General features: G+C 44.6%; 1 protein-coding gene across 1 annotated transcript; it reads left to right on the top strand.

Annotated features, from left to right (window-relative positions):
* The first annotated feature begins 2,852 nt into the window (after nt 1–2,852).
* COX7A2 (cytochrome c oxidase subunit 7A2) lies at nt 2,853–7,429 on the top strand. The gene is made up of 4 exons (XM_075087103.1): nt 2,853–3,428; nt 4,696–4,785; nt 6,272–6,356; nt 7,214–7,429. Exons 1-4 carry the CDS (start codon nt 3,393–3,395, stop codon nt 7,270–7,272), a joined length of 270 nt encoding a protein of 89 aa, XP_074943204.1. The 5' UTR covers nt 2,853–3,392; the 3' UTR covers nt 7,273–7,429.
* Nucleotides 7,430–11,130: the final 3,701 nt, after the last annotated feature.

Raw genomic sequence — 11,130 nt, 5'->3', positions numbered from 1 at the left:
GTGTGAAAAATGGTCTCTGAGGTAGAGCCCAGTTGCAAAAAGTTCTTTTTTTTGTTGTAGTAGTAATAAATTTTTCTCAGATCAGCAGAACCCTTTTCATGTAAAAATACCCTACGTTCTAGCTCGTGGAATCTGTTCTGATCACCGTATTGCCTTCGGTGCCCAAATGTGAAGTCTAATCTTGACAGTTTCAATTAAGACTAAAGTCCATTATGAAATGGCCTGATAAGAATTAGCAGGTCCTTACATGACTCGAGTCTCAAATAAGAAACTACCTTCCTGTAAGCTTCCCATTCCAAATGTGCTCAGCCTGTGTTTGAAAATAGAGTAACACTGTTAAACCAACTGCTGCTAGAAAGTCTGAAGTTGGAAAATTATCTTTCTTATTTCCTGTTGCGAATGAAACGAAGAGGAATAAAAGTAGAAGTCAAAAATTAAGCAAGCTCAAGAAGTTAAAAAAGTTGAAAGAAAGTAGGTGGAGTTCTTTCTCACTGGACTCTGATTTCAGATAAAGATGACATAAAAGAAACAACTGAAGCAAACTGAATACCAGAGTTACGTACAAGTTTAGTTCAGCCGGTTAATCCACCTGAGCAGGTGCATTGTGCTCAAATTTTGCTAAATAAAACGTTGAGATGCTTTAAGTAGCATTAGAGGTCCAGGAATGCAATTAATGACCTCATTAATTCTGTTACAAAAAGGGGAAAGATTAGATTGTGATATTCTTAGAAGAAATGCAAATATGATTGTCTCCAGGGTTGCCTACTGAGGTCTGGAGTTGCATGGTTGAAGCTAGCGTGTGCTTCACAATTGATGCTTGTACACTTTGGAACAAATCTTTATTCCCTCAGCAAGTTCTTTTAATGCCATTTTAGTGTATTATACAACTCAAAGTAACTTAGAAAATGGTTATGCTAAGATAGAATATGGTGTGTTTTCTCTCTTCATACACAACGTAGCTTTTAATCCAGTTAGTCCATTATTTTGTTTGCAAGAAAAAAATTAAACCAGTGGGCAGGCAAGACTCAGGAGGAGGTTTAAAAAAAATACCGTTTTAAGCTGTCCTGCTACACCAGGGGTTTCCACTTCCACAGCTGGGTTAGATGTTAACTCAGTTGTTTGTGGGATCTTTTTAGCAGGGTTTACACACTTTTCTGTTACTGGTTTCAGAGAAAAAATGTTTTTTGTGATGAATGCTCATTAACATTTAGATTAACAGCCCTGTTTTCATTCTGCCTTAAACAAAACTCTTTAACAGTGAGTTTTGAGTAAGAAATTTATTTTTCTTCAGTACAGTACATACAAAAGACACTCTATCCTGTTGGCAAAAAGCAGTCTGAGTTTGCTTCTAGTGAAATACCCTCACCCTGAGGCAGCAAGTTGCCATTTCTCTTTCCCTCAATGTCTCATTTCTTCATAAATCAGTTGACACTGCAGATGCCAGCTGTGCTTGCTCTGAGCAGCCATCTTGTAGCTTTGATCAGTATTTAACCCACATGCCCAACCCATAAGCTGTGTATGTATGTACGGCCTTTCTGTTGTAAAGTGTGTTTTGACAGAAAATATCACTGAAGCTCAGATTCAGACATATCAAGAAATGGCCCACACACCAGAAATTAAGCAATAATAATTTCTCTGGGGATTATGATCCTTTGACCAGTATCTAAATACAACTGGGTGTATAAAAGATCAGAATACAAGCATTATATGCACTCATAAGGTGAAAGATTGCAATGGAAATGAATGGAAATATATCTTGCAGTAGTAGTAACGTGTTCTAAGTGTTATTCTATAATAGCACTGCTTGAGTGTTTGAAAACCATGTTAAATAATGCTCCCAATTTCCTCCTTTGTTACAACAGATCGTATTTCTCCATGACTATGCTTTTTAAATGGTATTTTTAATATTCTACTCAGCTAAGACTGTACCTATAAATACATCATCTTTGCGTTCTTAGTTTCTTTCTGGGGCAGCTCATCAGATTGAGAAGTGCTGTGCTTTGATATATGATCCTTGTTACTTCCATACTGGATTGAGCACTAATTTGCTGTGTTTGACACACATTATTCATCATGAGGTTTGGCACCAGTGCAAAAGCAGCGTAATGCCAAAAACTGAGTGCACTGCAACTGCAGCAAAGCCAGGAAATAGTGTTCCTGATAGCATTGTATTTCAGCATAAGGTTGAAGCACAAGAAGATGCAATTATGGGGCTACATCTGCAATGCAGAAAAACCACAGGCTTCTCAGAGCATTTTCTTGAAGGGCAAACAGATTCTTCCTTTAGAGTCAAATAGGCTTGCATTTCATACAAATCTGGCATTACCTCACTGTCTGTAATTATATATTGTGAAACATGAAACTGAAGCTGGGTTTTCTTTTCTCACACGCAGAGGGCTCATTATCCCTGCTACTAATTGAGTTTGAGGCAGTGGGCAGGTACATGTTTTAGTTCTGTTTTTAATGTGTGCAGTGGCTCAGCACGGGATGCCGCATCTATCCCCGCGGGGTAAGGCCCGGGCTGTGCCTAGCTCGGTGTCGTGCCTCCAGTGCCGGCCAGCGAGGATGCCGGGGGAGACCACATGAGCAGCAGTATCCCGTGGCGGTGCTCTCCCAGGACACGCTTCCAACCCTCTGCAGGTCTGAAACGTTTTAATGCGAGGGATTTTTAAAATCTGTCTGCAGCAGCTTTGACGGGTGTTTCACAGATTTGCTTAAGCGCCCTTTAAAAGCAGGGTAGCGGCCGGCAGCCACGGGATCCTGCAGCAACCAAGCCCCCCGGTTTATGCTGCGTGAGGTGGGGAAACACCTCTGCGTTCGCACCCGAGCCCGCTTGGTGCCCGGTACTTCTTGTTGCCGGAGGCGTTAGCGCTCCCTCCTCACTGTCCCTGTCCTGCTCTGGTGCTGCGGGGCTCGCCTCTGGTTCCCGGCCCCGAAACCGGACAACCAACACCCCGTGGCACCGCACAGGGGACAGAGCCTGTGCCCGGCGGGGGCTGCGGGCCCCGGGCTGCCTCCCCCACCCCAGGGCAGCGCCCTTCGCCGCGGCGCCGCCCGATGTCGTCCTTTGACTGGGGAAAGACCGCCGTGGGAGCGTCAGGAAGGGAACAGCCTTTCTCAGACCGGCCTAGAAGCATCCGGGGCGCCCTGACACTCCGCCCCGCGCCTCCCCACGCCCCTGCGCGGGCGCTGGGCTCGGCGCCACCACCATCTTCTCCCAGCCTCCCCCAACCCCGCGCCGGGAGGACCGAGGAGGCTGGCGACGCGAGGTGGCGCTGTAGGGCTTTGCGGCGACGCTCTGGGAGTGCCGCGCGGCTGCCTCTGTGGCCCCATCGGTGCGTGTAGGGGGGAGCTGCTTCCGCTTCCGCTGCCCTTGTTGCCGGCGGGAGGTGATGGGACCAAGAGCCACGATGTGGCGGAACCTGCTGGTGAGGCCGCCGGGCCGGGCCGGGCTGGGCTGGGCTGGGCTGGGCTGGGCTAGGAGAGCAGCCTAGCCGGGCAGCCTAGCCCAGCCCGCTACTGCTGTGTCTGTACTGGGGGGCGGCAGGGCGGGGGTGTGGGGGGCTCCCTCCTCAGGGGCGCCCGCCCGGGCAGCGGGACTCGGCCGCCCGCCGACCTCCCTCCCTGCCGGCGTCCCCGCCGGCCGCTCTAAGGCCGGGTGCTGCTGAAGGATCTGCCGGGGTGGGGGTGGGGAAGTGTCACATCTCCGGTCCTGGCCTCATTCGCTCCACCTAGTGCTGAGCTTCGGGCACTTGAAGGGATGGCAGCTGAGCCAGTGGGTCCGGGCTACGCTTAGTCCGTCTCTGAGGACGTCAGTTTTACGGGGCGTTTATTTGGGGTGGGTGAGGGGAGGGCGCGTTATTCCCTTCCTTGCAGCCGGCTTCAGCGGGATGTTTGCCCCGTGGCTGCGTTTTTAATGGTGGCAATTTTGTGGGGGAGGATCAGTGTTATCAGTGTTGCTTGAAGGACACTGCTGGCAGCTTAGAGGTACAGCTGGCTCTTAACTTTGAGACTTGACGTGTTAGCAGAGACTTTGAGCCTTCGGAAGAACTGTACGTTATTGGTTTTGGTGGCCTGACCTGTGCTAATGAGCACCTGTATGATCTGACTGTGGAAACAGATTCTAGCTTAGGACACAGCAGGGTGTCTTTATACTCTGTGTGTCAGTGTGTGTGTGGGGTGTTCCTTTTCCAGCTCTGTGAAGGTTAGCTCCTGTGCTGGTGGCTAGCAGGTGAACTGCAGCTATGATAGAAGATCCTTGTCTGCACAAACGTGTTTGTCTTAAATATTACTGTCCCCATCGCTAGAGTCATGCAAAGTAAATCATGCCTAGAGCCAAGATCTATGGAGCAGAGGTTGCGATTTCCCCCACAAGGATGCTTAATAATTTTTTATTAAGGTTATGCTGCAAATCCATAAATCTATTGTAACATAGTGAAAGTAACTTTCTTGTGTTTTTCCTTTTTATGTAACCAGTCAATCAGTTCTTTATATAGTCTTTTGAAAGATCATCTGAATTTAAAACCAGTGAGTTTTGGTGTAGTTTTATTTGGTTTTTTTTCATTTGTTTTTAAAGACTTACTTTCTGTCCCATCCATTTCTATCTTACTTTTAAAAGAAACTATTTCTACCCAGTGTGTGGATATAGCTGAAAAATTTCACTGTTTTTAAAACACCATTTATCTTTTATTTCAGGGTCTTCGCCAAATTTCCCAGAGGACCATAAGCACTGCTTCACGCAGGCAGTTTGAAAATAGAGTTCCTGAGAAGCAGAAGCTTTTTCAGGTATTGAGTGAGCACTGACAGTAGAATGATGTTAGTAGAGTAACAAGGTTTTAGTAGACCATAACTGCGTACGTTTTATTTCTAAAGACCTGGTGAAAGTTCTCTTTACGTCTGAGGTGAGCTCTTGAAATCAGTTGTTTGGCTACAGTGTTTGAATCAGGAGATTTTTTCCACAGATTCTAAGAGTATTTGTACATGCATACTTGAGTTGCTGACTCTTTAGGGTTTTTCTGCCCTGTGAAATGGTTTCTACCTGAGTTTCTAATGAGTAGTAGGTACTGTACAAAGATAAAGACAGAGCACTCTAAGATGAGATGAGATGGGGCAGTATGTCCTAAGAACAAGTAGAGGAAAAACAGCAAGTGAGAGGACAGAAATGCAGTGAAAAGTTAAACCTGCACTCTTACAGCTATATCCATAGCTCATAGATGAGCCCCATAATTCTTAAGGAGGATGTGGCATTACTGTGCTTCTCAATTATGGAAACAGTAAAAGTCTTAAGGGATTAGAGTCTCTTCTAGAAAATTATTGAATCTTTTAAAATTTCTGAATTAATCTCTTCCTGATCGATGGGGCCACCTAGTGAGAACCAGTGGTTCTTCAAATGCCAAAGCAGTGGATATTCAAGAGCATACTCCCACCTGTGAGCCATAACCTGGAGCAATAGCTTCATACTAAGGATAGAGTAGACTGGGCTTCAGTGGTGTGAAAGGGAAAAAGTATGTTAGAAGCCCCAGTTTAACAGTTTTTGTATCTTGTTGAGTTCCTTTCCCCTGAAAGAGAAAGCAGGTCTTGTTGGGACACTGCCTGAGGAGCACAGTGTTCACTGTGAGCCAAGGGGAAGTGGGATGTTGGCAATGGGTGAGGTCAGAGGCTCTGTTTCTGCTGGCAGTAGATCTCTAGGTGTATCTCTGCCTCCTCCCATCCCCTGCTTGTGGGGCAGCAAGTTAGGCTGGGCTGGGTTGCAGGTCACCAGCACTGGAGGCTGGCTTGAATTCCTGAGCAGCATGAACTTGCTGACAAGGGTAAAGGTCGTGTGGGTCTGGTGTCTTGGATTTTTACTTCAGGTGGAGCAAAACAATTTCCTGTATGATACCAGGTGACAGTAGAGGCTCCTCCCCTTGTCATTCCCAGTAGCAGGGATTGACTGTGCTGGAGGTGGATGGGAGATTTCTAGGGATGGTAATCATACCCTGCGCACCCGAGGGGGCTGGCAACTGGTGTCAGAAGTGTTTAGGCATCTGCCAATCACTGCTTTAGAAATGAATGTGTGCACCATTTACTATTCTTTCCTAGTGAGTGATCACCTGATACCGGAGCGAAAGCCTGAAAGACAAAGCAGAATCTAAGTAATGTTTGGTGTCTTTTGGGAGTTGGGAGGATGATTTGGGGAAGTAATTCTTATTCTGGATAATTCCAGTTGTATTAACACAATATTGCAAGAACTGTAGTTAAATAGTTTCTTTTTGTCACTTGTTTCCATTAGGAGGATAATGGCATCCCAGTTTATCTGAAAGGCGGTATAATGGATGCTCTGTTGTATAGACTCACCATGGGTCTTACAGGTTTGGGTAAGGCTAATACTAAATATTTACGCTTTGGAACAATTTCTAATGTGCTGATATTAAATACTTTTTCTTTGGTACTATCTCCAATATGACTGGTGTTTCTCTGTAAATTAGTTATGCAGTTGCTTCAGTCTGATCTGCAGAGCATACAAATTTCGTGTAGAGAGGGGGGAAAAAAGCCATTTGGATATACTATATATTTATTTGTCCTTTCTCAAGTTTAGCTTTTCAGATGGCTTTTTTTTTTCCCTCCTGACTAATAATACTATGGGCTGAATACTCCTTCAGAATTCATGCAGGATGTTAGAGAAAACTAGAACTACTTAGAAAGCATATTCTGAAAACAAGTAAAATGTAATTACAGTTTCGTCACTAGCCTGACTCTTTTTAGTGCTAGGTGACACTTGGTGTGCTGAGGTTTCACATGCTGTGAGAGCTGGCAGAGTATATCCAAGCTTTATGATGCTGTATATATTTAACCTTTATGTTGCTTGCTCATAGTTTTGTAATAGCCTCTAACTTAAATATGTTGATCTAATGAATTTTCAGTTCAGTTACTTTGAGAATGAGTAACTGTGACTTTATGATTGTCTGCATAGGTTCCACAAACATGCCTCTCCCTTTTTGTTTCCTGTTTATTTTTATACAGTCTATGGAGAGCTATTTAAGGATTTTTTTTTTTCTCTAAAATATGAATCACCAAAAAAAGATTGTTGAGATGTGGCTATGGAAATGTGTTGTGTCTGAATTGCAGCTGCTTATTGTCAATATTTCTTCTGGAACAAATTGGGAAAAGAAAGCTGACTTGAAAGGAATTCTGTTGACTATTCTGAAAATATCTTTTCTGTGTCTGAATTCAGGAACAGCCTATGTTGTTTACGAGCTGCTTGTCGCGTCGATGCCCAAGAAGCAGAAATGATTCCAGTTCCAGATGCCTCAGTGACTAGCATCTCTTCGTCCACTTCCATGTAACTAAGATGGCAGCTTATACTTATTATAAGGAACTGGCTTGATGCTTGGAATCATAATTTAAGTGTAACATGTTAACTGCAATTAATAAAGCAGTTTTTATGTTGTGTTGTGGTGGTCTGGACTGATCACGTGTTCTACATTAGAGTGCTTTTTACTTCCAGTAAATGTACATTGAGTGGATCAATATGCAGATCTTTGAATTGTGAGGCTCTTTTCTTTGTGTGTCGTTTGTGTTAGTACTTCAAAGGTGAGATAAATGCCCTGGATACATATGAGGAGGTGATATCTTGTCTTTATTATAAGAATTTCCTTTTCTTGCTTTAGTGGAGCAAATTAATGTTGTAATAAATGATTAGGATTAGATCAAACCTGTGTGGAAATGAATGTTGAGGACTTGATGATTATGCTGTATCTTTGCTGTCAACTGCTGAAGTTGACTGTAATACGTCTGGAAATAGAGGAATCTGATTCCTGCTCACCACCCGAAGGTGGCAGTTTTTGCTATGTAGAGGTGATAACGCTGTCCTCTGCAGCTTCAGGGGCTGGGAAGTAGTCTCACTTGAACTCAGCACCTTCATCTGATAGGGTTGTTTTTTTTTCAGTGGCTGTTCTTTGCTACAGCTTAATTGAACATCATGTTTCCTGAAAAGAACAGAGATTTCTAAGCATGCAAATATGATTAGCAAGTGATCGTGTATTTATCTTGCCGCTCATGAAATCAATCCAGCATTGGCTCCTGTTTCAGGTGACCAAAGCCAGTTTGTTCTCATTCATTGGGGTAAATAAATCAGTTCTTTAGCATAAAATAAGGAAGAAAAGGTTTATGATAGATTCGAGGGTATTCTGGAGCAAATAATAAAGTGGAGGCCTTTTATGCTTAGAGAGGCTGCCTTCTGCCTCTGTGAATTGTACTCTCTAGTTTGAGATTAGGACTGCCCTATGTCTGCAGAGTGGGAGTAGATCGAGTCCATAAGTACACACCAGGTTAAGTTGATTAGGTTTCAAACAACTGTAGCATAAATGGGGTTGGGAGGGGCCTCTGAAGGTCAGTTGGTCCAATCTTCTGCCTAGAGCAGTGCCACTTCAGATCTAAGCTGGGTTGCCGGGGGCCTTGACCAGCATCTCCAAGGAGGGAGATTCTACAGCCTCTGTGCAGCCTGTTCCAGGGTTTCACTGTCCCTTCACTGAAGTGTGGCTTTTCTGGGATACAGGAATTCATGTGTTTAATGGATGGCTGTTAGCATTCCTGTAACACAAATCTAAAGGAAGCAACAATTGCACTTGACTATTTCCACCTAGACAACCACGAATTTTACAAACTTTAAGAGGAAAGCAGGTATCTTTCAATGTCTTATGTTAAGACCTCTCCCAGAAAACGAGGCAAAAGCTGTAGGCAAAGCTGAGTTTTAGGTTGCTGCTACTCCTTCGCGTGAGGGTGGCAGTAGCTGCTGCTTTTAAAGGTCGGTCAACATGGTTTCTGGGTGAGCTGTCAGCTCTGCTCCAATGTCATTCCTACTGGGTCACTCCAAACTTTCTGGCAGCAATTTGAACTATGTGCCCTAAGCTAGCTTATGTACTTTAGCAATAACCTGGCTGAGGAGTGCTCGCCTGCTCCGTTTCACCAGCAGAACTGTATGACAGCACTCTGCATGTGTAGAGATAGCAAATGGCTGATCAAGCTAGTGGTTTGCTAATGATCCTCTCTGAAGGCCTCTTTCAGTGGCTGGGGTGGTGTTTATCAGCTTGCTGTGACACTGACAACCACAAACGCAGCTGGAGATCCATCACTGTGGGGGGAGAAAAATTTAATTGTGGTTTAGAATTGGGTAGGGGTGCTCAGTAATAACTGTTAGCTGCTATTGTGTTCTTAGGAACAAGCCTTATATCCAAAGTAGCTAGCGCTGTCAGTGAAAATGCCTGCTCTATGAAAACTGCTTCTAGGAAGTATCTTTAAGTTGGTGAGTACGAGAATCACTTGTAAGCTACCCTGATGCCTCGTACTAGCTCGACTATTGCAATTACTGGGGAAGAACATCTCCAAGAACCAGTGGTAGCTGCGCATCCCTGGTTAGGTTTTATGTTCCTACCACAATCTGTGCCTTTGTAGCCTTCCTGTCAAGTTGCCGCTTGTGGGTTGTTCTGCTGAAAGTCTGGTGTTGACTCTGGACAAATAGAGCTCAAAAAAAACCAACAACCCACAAAACATCAAAATAATCCTTTTGTTTCTCTTCTCAAGGAAACAGTGGGTTTTCCAAAATGTGAAAATGAGCACAAAAATCTAGCTTCCCACCACCATACTATTTTAAGCCTCTTGTGGATTGTTTGTTTAGAATTTCTCACTGCTGTCCTGGTGCACCAAAGTATGCTTGTTGAACTTGAGGCAAACAGGAAACGAAGAGCCAGTGTACTCGGAACTTTCTAGTAAAACTAAAAATCTTAAAAAAGGAGAGTGGGGGAGTACCCCTCGATGGTAGTCTCTTTGCAGTGGTTTTGGCCAACTGCATAAATAAAAGAGTAAGAACTGCCTGGCTGAATGTCTCAGAAGAAGGTTTGGGAAACAGGATACAGCTTATCTTGAGATGAACATTGATGCCTATAAGGAAGGGAAACCTCACAGCACAGTGAACTGTACTTCACAGCATGGAAGTACATGCTCTCTGTGCCACTGGTAAGGCTACCATGTGCCCAGGGTTACTACTATGGTGTGGACCAAGTGGTGGACATCTGGAAGGCAGCGTAAGGAAAGATCAAAACCTTTAAAAATCCCACACCCTTTCCCACCTGCAGGAATTACGAAGAATGTTAAAAGAAGGACAATTGTTTAAATAGTCTAAATTATAAAAATCTTGTGACGAGCTAGCCGGTAAACGTGGGTTTCCGTGTGCAACCGAAGCAGAACATGCAGCCGTTCTAGTTCTTGCAATCAACCGCATCTCAGAGTCCTCTGTCTCAGGACCGGCGGCAGCTTGTGAGCTGTGCTGCAGGCAGCAGCCCTGGTGGGAGGGTGTGTGGGGTAAATGCAAGCTTGGAAAAAGGTCTTTGTACTGCAAAATGATCAGTATTTGTAGGCAGAGCCTTGAAAAGTTATTTAAATGAATAACAAGTGACGGAAAATTGTTCTGGCAGAGGTGGGTGTAGTAACCCCAAGACGTGTCCCTGGAGCCTGCAGTTGGAGGCGGGCGGGAGAGCAGCTGGCGCTGCCGGGGCCGCACTGTGCTGCTGCCGAGCCCTCACGGGGCGGCGTCCGCAAGCCGCGGGTCTGCCGGCGCTGCTGGATTTTTTTCTGCTGCAGGAGCAGCAGGAGGATGAAATCAAACAAAACCCACGTTCAGCTGCTCGGCACCATTTTCCGGGACCGCGTTGGAAAACTAACAGGGAAATACCCATCTGCTGTTCAGTCTGTATGTGTGAATTGTTGCAGGCGGTGTCCGCAGCACAAGCTGCCAGAAGGTGTGAACTAGGTGTCTGTACTGCCTATACAGCCTTTCTCTAGGAAAATGCAAAGAGAAAGCTAGGGCTAAAATTAACAGAAAGTGTTTGGAAGTATCTGAAGATCTCACCTTCAATCTCCCTAAGGGTATTTTATGAGTAGAAGAAAATAAACAGCTATTACTCCCTGCTCATGTGAAAAAAATGAAGAAGTTAAAAAAAATAAAATGGTTGGTAATATGAAGTCGTGGACTGCTAGCAGTTAACACACTCAAGCTGTGTGCTTTTCTTGTCTGATTCTTTTACTGTAGTGCTTAATCACCATCCTTAAATCAACATTTTCTGGAGTTGGGTATTATACTGAGGTACATATATT

This window comes from Phalacrocorax aristotelis, chromosome 3 (genome assembly GCF_949628215.1).
Source record: "Phalacrocorax aristotelis chromosome 3, bGulAri2.1, whole genome shotgun sequence".
In the NCBI taxonomy this organism is placed as follows: domain Eukaryota; kingdom Metazoa; phylum Chordata; class Aves; order Suliformes; family Phalacrocoracidae; genus Phalacrocorax; species Phalacrocorax aristotelis.
The sequence above is the reverse complement of the archived record's forward strand: the minus strand, read 5'-3'. Positions and strand labels throughout refer to the sequence as shown.